Source organism: Felis catus, chromosome A1 (genome assembly GCF_018350175.1).
Source record: "Felis catus isolate Fca126 chromosome A1, F.catus_Fca126_mat1.0, whole genome shotgun sequence".
Taxonomy (NCBI): Eukaryota; Metazoa; Chordata; class Mammalia; order Carnivora; family Felidae; genus Felis; species Felis catus.
In genome coordinates, this window is record NC_058368.1 from 102,520,063 (window position 1) to 102,534,888 (window position 14,826).

Consider the following 14,826-nt stretch of genomic DNA (forward strand, 5'->3'; position numbering starts at 1 on the left):
GGTGAATTACAATACAATGTAATCACATTTTATAATGGCTTCCTCCTCGCCCCCCCCCCCAAAAAAAATCAGTGACAAAGTAGATTTGCAGAGCTATATTTTCCAGATTGTCTAGGCCAAACTTAATTTAAAAGTAACATATTCTTGACTAGAAAGCTACACTACACAGGTATCAAGACCATACCACTTTGTTCCGTGAATTTATTCAACATTCAACAAATATGTATGGCACACTTACTCTGTGCCAGGCGCTGGGGATCCAACAGTGAACAAAACAGATGGGATCTGTGGACTAAAGAAGCTTCCAGCTTAGTGGGGCAGAAAGGGATGGTTTGTATACATCAACCCAGCTGAAGCTGATTCAGTGACTCCTGCCAAAATCAGACGCTACCCTTATAAAGAATTTCCTATCGTTCTGTGCTTAAAAACAAAGACGCCAGTTACTACATCACATCTTACGCCCTCTTTCCAAAGAGTGCTGCGTGAAATACATGGGCACTTTTGTGCAGTGGAAATCCCGGACACCTAGGCAGGAGTAGCTGTGAAGAGTAAGGGGTCTCCAGGGCACCTGGGTGGTTCAATGAGTTAAGTATCCAACTTCAGCTCAGGTCATGATCTCGCGGTCCGGTCGGTGAGTTCGAGCCCCGCGTCGGGCTCTGTGCTGACAGCTCAGAGCCTGCAGCCTGCTTCGGAGTCTGTGTCTCCCTCTCTCTCTGTCTCTCTCTCTGTCTCTCTCTCTCTCTCTCCCTCCCTCTCAAAAATAAACATTAAAAAAAAGAGAGAGAGAGAGAGCAAGGGGTCTCCAAGTCTTGCTGCCTTGCACAGAGAAATCCCTTTCTAAGTCTCCTTCATAAACATACAGATGATAACAGTGCACTTTGCATTCTGTTCTAAGGATTAAAGGAAATTATCTAGGAGGCATGTCTAGCACAATGCCTGGTACAAACACTCAACAAATCAATCCCTTCTCTCATCCATAAAATACACATTAAAGCAACGAAGAGTCAAAGACAACGATGCCAATGAAATGGGGGCTGGGGTAAGCGGGAGTGACTGCTGGTGGGATACAGGGATTCCTTGAGGTAATGAAATTGTTCGAAAATTAACTGTGGTGATGGTTGCGGAACTCCTTAATACATTCAAAAAAAATAAATAAATAAACCCGCTGAATTATCCACTTTAAATGGATGGATTGTATGCTGTGTGAATTAGATCTCAATCAAGTTGCTATAAACACTGTATGTAAAAAGTTAATGAAATACTCGCCATCAACATTCCCAGGGGGGCCAAAAAACGATTCTCTGCAACCAATGAGAGTATCTTCATTTTTGTGATTAGGAAACAAACAGGCCTTCAGGGGCGCCTGGGCAGCTCAGTCGGTTAAGCATCCGACTCTTAATTTTGGCTCAGGTCATGATCTCGTGGTCTGGCGATCCGGATGGAGCTTGCTTAAGATTCTCTCTCTCCTTCTCCCTCTGCCCCTCCCCCGTGCACTCCCTCTCTCTCAAAAAAAAATAAATAAATAAAAGAAAAAGAAAAATATGTCTTCAGTTCAAAGTCACTATAATATTAAGACTCAAGATTTTCTTACCAACTTCTTTATAGGGAAAAGCAAACCAAAGGAGGACAACACTATACACGCGAATCTTAGAACACAGCTTCTTAAATCTTTTACTATTATACTCAAGTCCTAAGGGCAGTTCCATTTTACATGTCTTACATTCTGTATTCACATCTACAAGTTTCGCTACCGTATCAACCAACCAAAGGTTAACAAAAGGCCTTTACGCGGGGAGTTTAAGACTGACTGCTTCACTACTTAACACGTAATGTCAACACCAAAATATACACACAAGTGACACAAAAAGAACCAATGTTTGGTCTGAAAACATGAAGCTGAATCCTAACAGCGGCTTATTTTTCACGCTGACAAGCGGTGATGTGACTGTGGTATTGCTTTCCAGCAGAACGTGCCATCAGTCATCCTATCAGATGGGTGTCCCATTACCTCATCAGGAAAGCATAAAACAGGTAGGTCCAGAGGAAAGGAAAGCCCAGGAAGACGGCCCAGGCAAGCCCTCCCTTGGTCCCTCCCTTATACTCCCCTTCATTCATAAATCTTTACACAGTGCACAGCGCAAGCACCCGGCCCCCATGTTTGATTTCTGATTTTTTGGTGAGACTGGTAACGCGAGTTTCTGTGATGTGAAAAAAACCAAGCAACTTCGATGTGCATTGTAACTGTTTCTAATCCACATCCTTAGACCAAGCTCGTTTTTATTAGAAGAAAAGTTTTTCGCCACCGAACACAGAATGATCACATACCCAAGATGGTATGCGGTCCAGCAAACATACAGAGAGGGTTTGCCAGCTGGGTTGCCTTTCGCCTGTGAAAACAGGTGGGGCTTGGGCACTCTGCAGGCCCATCCTGGAGCTGCTCGTCACCAAGGGTGACGAACGCCCAGCGGGGCGAGGATACAATGTTGGCCAATACACAGAGCGGCACTGACTAGTAGTTCCTCCAGCCCTCCAACCCTCTGTTGAGCTCACGGTGAACAGCAAGGCCGGACGGCTTTTTTTCCACTAGCCCAGTGACTAACCGGCTGGGCCCACCAGCGAAACTCACAGACCACAGGCTGGTTTATTTACCTCCATTTAGCACATCACTGATAGAGGAGAAGGGCGTCCGTGAGCCATCTTCACGTTCCCCGTGGCTGCATAGCTCTTAATCCTCCCTGGCGTGGCAGGTAACGAAATGAGAAGCGAAAGCGGGCATCCGACTCGCCTTGTGAGTCAAAGCTGAATTTATAAAATCACTGGGAAATACCTCAATAATAACATTTCACTTGGTGAAAAAAAAGTTAACGCACCAACCCCGTGCTCCAATACCGAAACCACAAAGCGGGCCGGGATTCGTATTTAATCTCTTCTCCAATCAAAATTGAAAAAGGAAGTCCCAGTTCCAGGAACAGGTTTGGGCAGTCGATACCGCAGAATAGGAGTAACAACACCGTACGTCGGATCTGTCGTCAATTTATACAGGATCGTTTGCCTTTTAAGGACTTAACTTGAAACCCCTCTGCTTCCCATGTAAACACTATCCTCTTTGTGACTTTGGAGATGCGGGAGAAGCAGGAGAACTGAAGAGCATCTCTGGTGGTTTGAAGACAATCACTGACTTCCCCAACCGGTCACCTTTAAACATTCATTCTTGGGGCGCCTGGGTGGCGCAGTCGGTTAAGCGTCCGACTTCAGCTCAGGTCACGATCTCGCGGTCCGTGAGTTCGAGCCCCGTGTCGGGCTCTGGGCTGATGGCTCAGAGCCTGGAGCCTGCTTCCGATTCTGTGTCTCCCTCTCTCTCTGCCCCTCCCCCGTTCATGCTCTGTCTCTCTCTGTCCCAAAAATAAATAAACGTTGAAAAAAAAATTTTTTAAACATTCATTCTTGGGGCGCCTGGGTGGCTCAGTCGGTAAGCGTCCGACTTCAGTTCAGGTCATGATCTCATGGTTCGGGAGTTCAAGCCCCGCGTCGGGCTCTGGGCCGACAGCTCACAGCCCGGAGCCTGCTTCAGATTCTGTGTCTCCCTCTCTCTCTGCTCCTCCCCCACTCACACTCCGTCTCTCTCTCAAAAATAAATAAACATCAAAAAAAAAAAAAATTTAAAACATTAATTCCCAAGACTGCTGTTCTTGGAAAACACACAGAACATCAGATGGAGAAACTCAAAGAACCATTCTTCCTTTTACACCAGATGCTAATAAGTCTTCTCTAAAAAAAACACACTTACTCACTTTAATAAGCTGCCAGTTGCGTTTTCACTGTCCCCTCTGAAAGCTCCCAGTGATGCTGGGAGTCCAGTCTTTTATTTGCTGCTTTATTATTAACTTTTCTTTACTACTCTGGGTTTCTGAACTATTTCAAAAATGATTCAGCAGAAACCACACAGAAACGAAGGCACCATTTCTGGCTCAGTGAAGAACCACGTAGGAAGGTCCACACCACCATATTAATAAATCAGGAAGAGTGGTACCAATCGGATGTTCATTACACCCCAAAACCTCTGTGAAGGCCAGGTTCGGGATCAAACGCCGGACCCCCTTTGTCATTAGCACAGGGGTGAAATGGTGAAGTTCACCAGCCACACTACAGCATCTGGACAGACATTATCTACCCTGCAAGGTAAACAGGGCGAGGGTGCCTGTCCACTCCATCCCTGAGAAAATGAGGCAATAACACAGTGACTTCCTTAAAGGGAAAAGGTCAAGCAGTTTGCAAAGGGTGAGGACATCCCCTCTTTCCCCCGAGACACTGGTTCTCCATCCTGTTTGCACATTAGAATCCCCTGGGGAGTACTGGAAAAAAAAATAATCAGACAAAAAACCCCACCAAGGCCAGGTCAGCAAACCAGAGCAAAGTGCCATCCCAGACCAAGCCTAGAAGTGGTGCCCGGGCGTGTGTGAGTAGCTCTCCGGGTGGTTCAAAGGCACAGGGTTGAGAACCCCAGGCCTCTACCTCTAGATGCTTTAAAGGCCACAGTAAATGACAGTTGTACCAAGGAAACACAGCTGTGTAGCTGAACCAAGTATGTTCTCAGATAGGGAAAAAAAAAAAAAAAAAAACCAGGGAGGGAGAAAAAGTCCAATAAGAAATACGATTTAATAAAATTCCAAAGGAAAATGCGTTCATGAGAGCTAAAGAGCCAAGCTCAACAGGTAGGTATTTACACTCCACATTTTTTCTGGTTTTATGTCCCCCACGCCCACCCCCACCCCCCAGAAGAGCAAATTTCCAAACAAATAACTATACACAGGCATGTGCGTCCCAAATGTCAGGAGTGAAACGCTAAGGAAATTCTTTCCAACATCTGAGAGTAATTTTGTACAATACCTCATTGCTCCTATGTGCTCACCTTAAAGAAGCAAAAGCAGAGTAAAATAACTAAACATCCAAATGCAGTAATAGTTTTTCTCTCCTATTAAGCACGCTCTGAAACCCACTAATTATTTCCAGAGGGAACTTCTCTCGTAACATGGTACTCCGGAGGACAATTTGGTTCTCAGGCAACCAGGACTCCATGTACTGGCGGTAACACTAAGGGGAAAGTCTGTGACTCAAAGAAGCCTCCAGAAATGAGAGATTCCCAGCACAAGAAATAATTAATATTTAGTGGGGATTTCATAGTTCAGTCTTGCTGTTCCCCACTACCTTCCCAAAAACAAGAAAAAAATCGTAAGAACACTCAATGTTCCCCCAAAGACTGCAGACACGAGCTCTTAACACTTCTAGGACCTTCAATATAGATGCGCGCGCGCGCACACACACACACACACACGCACGCACGCATACACACACCTATGAATGCACCTAACACATTAGGTTTGTTACAAACACCACCAGGTACACAATAACCTCAAAATGAAACTACAAGGGAAGAAATTTTTTTCAGCTTAATCTACAGGACATGAGTCCCAGGCAACTGACAGTTTCCTGCCTGTTTCCTAAGTGCTCAGTTTGCCTTTTGTTAACGAAACCCCCATTCTAGAAAACTAATGTGGCTTCCTTTCCCCTCTCCTTCTTCGCAAACCCATTCTCTTTTAACTCTGCCCAATAACCGGCTCCAAATGTGTTTGTTCTGTTTCTCTCTTTGTTTTTCCCCAAGGGGAAAAATTAATGGTCGAGTGGGTTTAATTTTTAAATTGGTCCAAGAGGTTTAAAGAGGCTGTACTGAGAAGAAGAAGAAGAAGAAGAAGAAGAAAAAAAAAAAAAAGGCAAATGGAACTCTCTTGAAAATGGTTACACATTAAACACATATCTTACCGTCCAGGCTAAGGAGGGGTTTTTTTTTTGTTTGTTTTGTTCTTTAAATAAGGAGAGTTCTTAAATTCTGTTGGAGGTCTGAAGTTTAGTTTATTCAGCAAGAATAACTCTGTTCACTGCTCTAGCTCCTTCTTGTCACCACCATCAACATCCACACATTCCAAACCCTGGAAAATGTGAGGGAGTAACAAGGAGGCTGGGGCTGCAGAAGGTTCCACGCCCGTGTCCAAAAAGCACCTAAAGCTGCCAGCGTGCCCCGTGGGGACGGAAGACAACCTTGGGGACGGATGGGTCACAGCACACAGAAGCAGGTGCACAGACTCAGGAGACGGATTTCTCAGAGAACCGAGCACAACTGGGGAGGCTGTACCTGCATCACCACCAAATAAAACTAATAAAAAATAATAATCGTAATAATGAAACACCACAAAGCTCTTTGACCGTTTGCCCAGAGTTACTACAGGCTTTTGAATACAATTGGCTTTTTTCTCAGTAACCTCATCTCTTCTTAGAAGCTAAGGTTCAAGTCAAAACCAAGCAGACTTCCAAGCCACGGGAAAAATAACCCGAGACTTACAGGCATGCCAGAAAGTTTGTGGCTAATTTTACAACATGCACCGCCCAGTGAGGTCACACTGCAGGAAGTCGGTCCTGTCGCACACAGGAATAAATAAAATAATGACAAGCAATAAGCCAACGGGCGCTAAGTCGTAGCGGAGAAATAAACGGGAGGTGGCACCTCGCCCAAATGAGCGAGCGATTCAAGTCCAAGAAAAATCTTTCTTTCAAGTTTATGGAAAGTAACCCTTAGCCTTTCCAAATCTTTTTCTGTTCCTGAATCCTCGGTACCCGGACTCATGATTTAACTACAACATGAGATTCGTGTGTCGCTTCCTTCTCTGTACTTTTCTCACCAACGTACCAGTCGGACGCCCTTGGCCACCACTTTTCTAAGGAAAACCCGAGAAGACAGAGGGTGTGCAACGCAAAGAGAGGCCAGAGGAGAGGGGCTGCTCCCCACACAGAAGCCCTTGCCCAGAGAGGGTGTTTCAACAGGTAAGCAAGAGAGGGAAATTTTAATTCCAGCTCCTCCTAATCTGGTTACAGGGGGCCAAGGCTTCCCCCTTAAAAGTACAAAGAGGATGGGGCCCCCCAAAACACCAAGCGTTTCTAAAGCTAAAAGTGAACTTTAACTAGCACTTTCGGTTGAAAGAAAGAGAGAGAGCCCTTCGTATCTGCTGCTTTCATTCACCTCCTCTGGTTCCTTCTTTCAACATTTATTTATTTTTTGGGGACAGAGAGAGACAGAGCATGAACGGGGGAGGGGCAGAGAGAGAGGGAGACACAGAATCGGAAACAAGGCTCCAGGCTCCGAGCCATCAGCCCAGAGCCCGACGCGGGGCTCGAACTCACGGACCCTGCGAGATCGCGACCTGGCTGAAGTCGGACGCTTAACCGACTGCGCCACCCAGGCGCCCCTCTGGTTCCTTCTTAAATAATGATTTTTCCTTACTGACGCTGGCTACGAAATTTTGTACCCGATTACAAAATATACCTTTCAGGACCTCGAAGATTTTTCTACAATTTTTGCTTTTCTTCCTTGAAACGGTGCGCGCTCTTTTCCGCCTTCTGACAATTACACTCCCACCTGTCACCGGATATTCATTCTTCGTTGTTGTTCTCTGCTTTCGTTCCCTCGTGTGGTCCTATTCTCACTTCTTTTCTCTCAACTACTTCCTCCCCAGCATTGATCTCCAATTATTCCCCCTTCCCATCCAGGCAGTCTCCTTGGCATATAGTTTTCCTTTCTCCCCTGGGAGTTTGAGCCCTCAATTTTTTCCCCCTTGAAACAGAGGGCCCTGAACAGTGACTCTGGGTCTCAGACCTTTCCGGTTACCCGCGTCTTTGCCCTTACTCCTTGTCCCATCTGTCCATGATACTGACACCGATCATCTCCCTTCTCCTTGACCAATCTAGCTTTGAGGCAAAGAAAAGGTTTCCCCTGTGTTCTTCACTCTCCTTTGTTCACCTGGGGCACATACCTTCCTCACCTTTTCTACTCTCATTCCCCAATGGAGCAACTCGGCTCTCTCCTTGGTAGTTAGTTTTTAATGACCTGTTGGCCTCTACTATCAATGACACGAGCCATCTGAAACACACCGTACCTGATGATCGTGTGCTACGAGATGTGGCCAACCAGAGTCTGGGTCCACGGTAGGTATGGTATATGCCACATTTATGTTTCTAACAGCAATGACAGACTAATCCTAATCCAATTCTCTTGTGACTATTGGATTATACTAGCCAGATGGCCTGCTGAGCTTAGGGGCAGGGAAGGTGCTATGTCCCCAGTCAAAGAAGAGAAATGACTGGTTCACCTCGGGCCGAAGCCTCTGACCTTGGGTTCGTTAGCCCTGAGCACCAAGCAGTCACAGCCATGTCATGGCCATGGCCCTTGGCTAAACGCAAGAACCCAAATCAGCAGGTCAATTTAAACCTCAACAACCCAAGAACAACCACATCAAGACCGAGAGATCGGCTGGCACACCGAGAAGAAAGTGAACTTGAGATCAATCCGTCTTCCCCATTCCCATGATCCCCCTCAGGGCAAAGGGTAACCCTCGCCCCTGCTTCCCTGTCTTTCCGTACTGGCACTTGAAACGCAGGCCACTTTTAGGGCCACCTCATCCATCCTGAACGTCAAAGCCACCGTGAACAGGAAAGAGAAACACGGTTCTGATTCCAACAAAAAAACCACGGGCAGTATCAAAACCACTTTTCTCTCCTCTCCGATCCCCGCCAAACCAAGTCCCCTTACCGGTGGACATAACGAAATACATCAGGGGGGGGAAATAGATAAAAGTAAAGTGTATTTACCTTCTTCTGTTTCATGCCACACGATCCCTTCCAAATTCACACTGGTCCCAGGTTCACAGGGCCCAAGACACTCTGGCTCTGTCACTACTCCAACTTCACATGTATTGACACCCACGGAACGAGTCCGCACCAAAAGCTGTTCAACCGGTGCTGCAATATTGGATGAAGATGGGGGAAAGTAGGAGGGCAGAATCTGAGGCGTGAGGCTGCTGGAAATCGGCGGTGGTGGTGCTGGCACTGTAAACAGGGGGTCAACCTGAAAGACAGACAGGCTTACTGCAGGGTGCTGCATTCTCCGAGCTCCTTACAATGCAATCTGTTTATATCACTTCTAGAACACATCACCATTCCAAATTCCATTTGCAAGCAGAACAGGCTTCAGGGGGGTTTCGTGGGGCCACCACGTTAAGGAGAAGACAAAACGAGCGTTTGAGGTTTTTCACGCCCGCCAGGGCCAACCCTGGGGATCCTGCTTCCGGAATAGACAGGCAGGACTCCCAACGTCCTAAATTCACCGATGGAGAACCGTCAGCCTCAGTCGACATGCGTGAACTCTGCTCTGCAAAATTAGGACTCTTGCCCCCTTGTGATGAAATCTCACGTTCAAAACCGCAGTATTTTCCAAAGGAGAAGATCCAATAAACGCCACAGAGGCATCACTGGGCACTTCAGCATGGGAGATGGGCTAAAATCGTCTTCAAAGTACTTTACAAACCGTAATGAATTAAATCACTACGAAAATACATTAAGTGACTCTGCTGAATATGTAAAATACATCAACTTGATTATACACACTCAAACACATAAACTGGATATTATTAGCATGTATTAAGCATCGACTCCTAATTAAGTGTTCTACTGCAAAGTTTAGCAGAATTCACCTACGTGGGGAAATAAAGGCCTGTGCCCAACGTCAGCAGAACCGGGAGTTTCTCCAATGCCACATGTCCTTTAGTGGTTCGACTTGGAAAGGTCCCTGATGAGTCTGACCAAGTCCCGGGATTCCACCCTCAAAATCCCAGGAAACAGACATGACAGCCATTATAAGAGCACACGGTGCAATGCCATGTCCTTTGCACCCCTATCCTCGCGAGCAGGAAAGCAGATCTTGAACCATACAACATTCAGGAGCCTGGCCGTGACGAAAACCAAAGGCTATGCATGTACTAAGTAGGCACACCTCCAACCACCCCACTCTCTCGTCAGACCCATTTCGATTACAGTTATGACCGGTACAGAACAGTGTTAGCCGTGCTGACGGGTGGTCAGATGTAGAAGAGCCCAATGCAAAGCCCATCTGCACCACGACTCCAGATCGCTTGCCTGGGTCTTCAACTTACACACAGGTATCACCTACCGATAAGGGAGGCCATCTTGCGTGCTTTATCAGCTGAGCTAACAAATCCTATGTGTGCAAAGGACACACAGAAACTATTTCTGGTAAAAGGCCATCCTGGTCTGTAGCTCCTATATGCCCAATTAACCTTTGTAAGAAACCAACGCTTGGCTATTAGACGTGCTATTACATAGTCTTTGTTGTTTAAAACACACACACACACACACACACACACGTACACACACAGAGTGCGTTTCAAGACAAGTTATAGGAGGAGGCGTGCTCCTGGTTGAACAGCTGAAGCAGTCATGTGTGTGGGCTCCTTGTTCATATGACTGTAGGAACTATTCCTACAGTTTGCCTTTCGCTAAAATGATCAAGTGACGTTCACTTGCCTGAATGATCCAAGATGCAATAGAACAGCCCTTCGCCCATCTGCATGCTAAAGAAACTTAATTTCCTGCTCTCCAAGCTGCCATAAAACTTCTTTTGCTCCACGCTTTTTATTGTTCTGCATTCTTGATCACAGAGCCCAAGAAAGAAAAGCATTTAACGGTCCCAAACCCCAGATCTTGTGATTTATGCTTCCGCGTAAATGCAGCTTAATGTGGATCAAAGTTCACACTGATAGTTCCTATTTTAACACTGAGCTGACAAATGAAGAAAGGGGTTCCAAGGGAGGAAATGCGGGGGTGGGGGGCATGCAAAAAATCCACTGCTACCTGGTCGTCTGTATTAAACTAAAACATTTAGAACCACTTTCCAGAATTTAAAAAGAAAAAAAAAGGCCAAGAAAAATTATAAACCGGCTACTGGGTTTTTTTTTTTTTTTTTGCATGTCTGCCAACAAATTCTTAATTTGTACAGTTAGTTGTAAAATGGGTTTAATGATTGCTACACACAGAAACTGAAAAGACAAAACAGAACGATACTCTCAAAATACTCTTTAGATCACGTGATTGACAGCCTACGTTAATTCCAAGAAAATACAGTTTCAATCGGAGAAACAAGGAAATAGGATGAAATGAAAGGAGGGAAGGCAGCTAAGAGAGCATGAATTCCCTTTGGGAGATCAGGATACAATGAGGCAAAGCCTGCAATACAAAGTTTTAAGGACAGGGCATGTTGGATGCTAGTATTTTGGCTCTAACACTGACGATAATTAGCATGTGACTTTGGAGAGTCACTTAACCTCACTAAGGACCATTTTCCTCACAACTGGAAAATGCATCCTCCAGCCGCCTACTGATAACAAATCCTATTACAATAGAATTCCTGGGCTAAATCCCTATTTCAATATAACTCCAACTACGAATATATCTGCACACAGATACACACACACATGAACCTACTCCTTGGGATATGTAAGTGACTCCAAAGATCAAATTTCTAAAGAATCTAGAAGACTTGAGGCGAGAGGCGACGGTATCCTGGGCCTACGAGCAACTTAACGGTGTTTATTTCCATTCACGCAATCCAAGGGCAATGAACAAAGCTTGGTGGATAGCATTTATCGAGCAGACCTTGGAACCCCGTCCCCAAGGCTTACAGTGAGAAGCTAAGGTTCGGAGAGTCTGACTATAAACATGAACTTAATCATAAACAGTCCCCCAATACAAGACCACACCCCAGTGGTCTAATGGCTTCCATTAGAAGCCCCTCTTCCCCAGAGGTCACCAACCACAGAGGAGGGTAAGGAATCACAGCCACTCCCAGAGGTGTTTTACACTGGGAGGTATGCTACTCTTTCAAACATTACAAATTTTCACAAACGCAAAAACTTAGGGACAAGTATGAATGTCTACTATCTCTTAAAATAATAACGAGATAACGTACGGGGCTCGGCCAGCGATTCCTCGCGGCATCAACTGACAGGGCTTAGGCCTTGCAGTGACCAGCTGAGTTTGCATTTGCAGCCCTCCCCTGAGAGAATCACAGAATGTCTGCCCCTAGAAGACCACGTAGCCAGCCTCCTCATTCTAGAGAGAAACTTGGCCCATATTTGCACAAAGGCAATAAGTAAGGTACCTCTGGGGGCAGCCCAAGTGAAAATAAAACAGCATCCTATAAGCAGTAGGAGTTCAAGTACACACCCGAGGAGCCAAGAGAGAGGCGGAAGGGAAATAATTCAGTGTCTGAGGGCGCCTGGGTGGCTCAGTCGGTTAGGCATCCAACTTTGGCTCAGGTCACGATCTCGGGGTTCCTGGGTTCAAACCCCGCGTCAGGCTCTGTGCTGACAGCTCAGAGCCTGGAGCCTGCTTCGGATTCCCTGTCTCCCTCTCTCTCTCTGCCCCTCCCCGCTTGTGCGCTCTCTCTCTCTCTCACCGTCTCTCAAAAATAAATAAATATTTTAAAAATAATAATAAAATTAAATAATACAGTGTACCGAGTCGCTAATTCTTTCCGCCAGCGAATGCCCCCAGTAAGAGATGCCCCCCTACAAAAGGTTTCAGTTCTCTTGTGAATCTTACAGCATCTAAAACAAAGCCACATGCACCATGTGTAAAGCAGGATCTGGAAGGATTTTCAGTAGTGTTTTTACCTCCTACCAAAGATCAACTCCGCTGCGCCGATTTCCAGGTCACTGATCCATAGACGGAACCGTACCTTCTTCAACCAATGAGGCTCGTGAAGACGGAGAGAAGCATTGGTCCCTAGGAGAAGCCCCTCCAAGGGGCATACACTTGGACGTGGTAGTGGCGGCCCTCAGGTTGCGATAGGTTCAAATCCCTACCTCCCTGTTACTCGCTGTGGGGGACCCCTGAGCAAATAACCTGGCTACTCAGAGGCTCCACGTCTGCATCTCAGAAATGGGAGTAAGAATAACAATTACGCCCACAGGGTCACAGTGAAGACTCAGTGAGATGATTCACATAAAGTGAAGGCTCAGCAAAGTGCTTAGCTCAGTAAATGCTGGCTTGGAAAAAGAGAAAGAAAAAAAAAAAAAAGCCCCTGGTCTGATATTACAGTTCTCTAACCCTGCATGCAACCTTACAAAGCTCCTTTTTATATCCTACTATATTTAACATAAATCTATAATCCCCTCCAAATGCATGGTTAAGTGCGGTTAAAGTGTGTTAAAAGTATAAGAAAAAGGGCTTAACCCTGAGAAGCTCAGCCTGGGGGAAAATACTGCTCCTTTTGTACGTTGGCATCTGGCAGCAGTCGGCCCAGCCTAAGCACCCCCCAATTTTACAGATCTTGATGAGCCCTAGACCTCCCCCAAAAGTCGTCCCTGAGTCGTCGCAACTTGATCACATAGCCCCCCAATAAATAACGCCTACACACCCGCTACGTGCCAGGCACCCCGCGCAGGCTGCTAGCAGGACGAGAGCAGGTGCAACCCGAACGGGTCCGTGCTGTCCTGGGCTTACTCCCTAATCAGCAGGACTGTGGCACTCATCATCAAATACTCACGCAAGTACAGCAAAATTCCACCTGTAATTGCAGAACCACAATCAAGGGGCCGTCCGTAGGTCCTGAGCGCAAAACAGAGCGTGTAGTGAAAGGCAGGGCAGTGCAGGGATCAGTCTTCAGAGGTCGAATCCCACCTCCTTCCGTTACATAACCTTTAGGCAAAGTCACCTGATCTCTCTGGGACTCAACGGCTTCATCTGTAAAATGGAAATAACCCGTGCCTAAAGGGACTACTACATGAGCCCCAACAACCCTAGTCCAGGTCTGGGTATGGAGCAGCGCTCAATAAATAGGAGCTGTTGCCACGGCCAATATTATCATCCTTATTGCAAATATAATTGAGATCTGAACTAAAAAAGAAATCAATGTAGGATTTGCTACATTCAAAGACAACTCACCGGAGGCAATTATGAATACGCTTTGCAGGGGGAAGGTACCCTACAGTAGTCCTAATCAGATATTCCAGGTAAAAGTCACTGGGGAATTATTAGTCTAATAATACTAACACGCAGGAGAAAAGACCAGAATAGAGAACTGGCCAGCATTAGCAATGGTTCCTTTGTCACAGCTCTTTTCTGTCTTCTTGATGGGACACTGATGTAACCTATTAGAGCCCAAAAAATAGAAGCAGGAAAACAGCCATCTCCAGTGGGGGGGGGAGGAGAAAGAGACCCATAAGTCTAACAGCTGGTGGTGGCAGCCTGTCAAACTGAGGAAAGTTAATGTCAAGAACAGACGCGCGGCAGTCTCTCACTGTTATTTTTGCATGATTATTCCCAGGTGTTGGTGCACGCTGAGCAGTAGCCTGGCTATTTATCACTCGAGAGAGCCGAAGAGCAAGGGAGTGGGGGAGGAGGGGAGGCAGAGAGGCGGGGAAGAAAAGGTTATTTACACAGATAGCGGCACTTAGCGTGTGTAATCAGAGGGCTGGGGGGAAAAAATCCGCAGAGAGATTCTGGCAATATTTTCTCAGTTCACCTTATTTCAAGGGCTTCTTGAGCGCTGATGAGCAAGGAAGGCTACAAAGCAGGAGTGTTCACAGTAACAGCTTTGCTTCACTCCAGCACCGTGTCAGCCAGTGATGGATTCCAATACTGGAAACTGACAGCCAACGAGGAAGGGTGCTGGGGGGCACCCTGGGCCGGCACTCCTGCAGCCAAAGAGGTGCAAAGAGACGGGTGATCTGCAGCGGGATGCGGTGTAGCCAGGCAGAGGGAGAAGGGGCGTCCAGGGCCAGGGGCAGAGACAGGTAAGCCCCAACGGAAGGTCTGAACCCTGACTGGGGAGCTTGCCCTTTGGTTGCTTCCATCTCTTGCAAAAGTCTCCACGCTCATCTGGCTCTTAACCCTTCAATCCTGGGATTCTCGGATCAACAACAA

General features: G+C 46.5%; 1 protein-coding gene across 4 annotated transcripts in view; it reads right to left on the reverse strand.

Annotated features, from left to right (window-relative positions):
* The window catches only part of ZNF608 (zinc finger protein 608), a 122,801-nt gene that overhangs the window by 57,136 nt on the left and 50,839 nt on the right, over positions 1 to 14,826 (reverse strand). For all 4 annotated transcript variants that reach the window (XM_045058391.1, XM_045058366.1, XM_045058382.1 and 1 more), the window contains exon 2: positions 8,695 to 8,950. In XM_045058391.1, the coding sequence (XP_044914326.1) occupies positions 8,695 to 8,950 (256 nt within the window). The remainder of the gene's footprint in view (positions 1 to 8,694; positions 8,951 to 14,826) is intronic.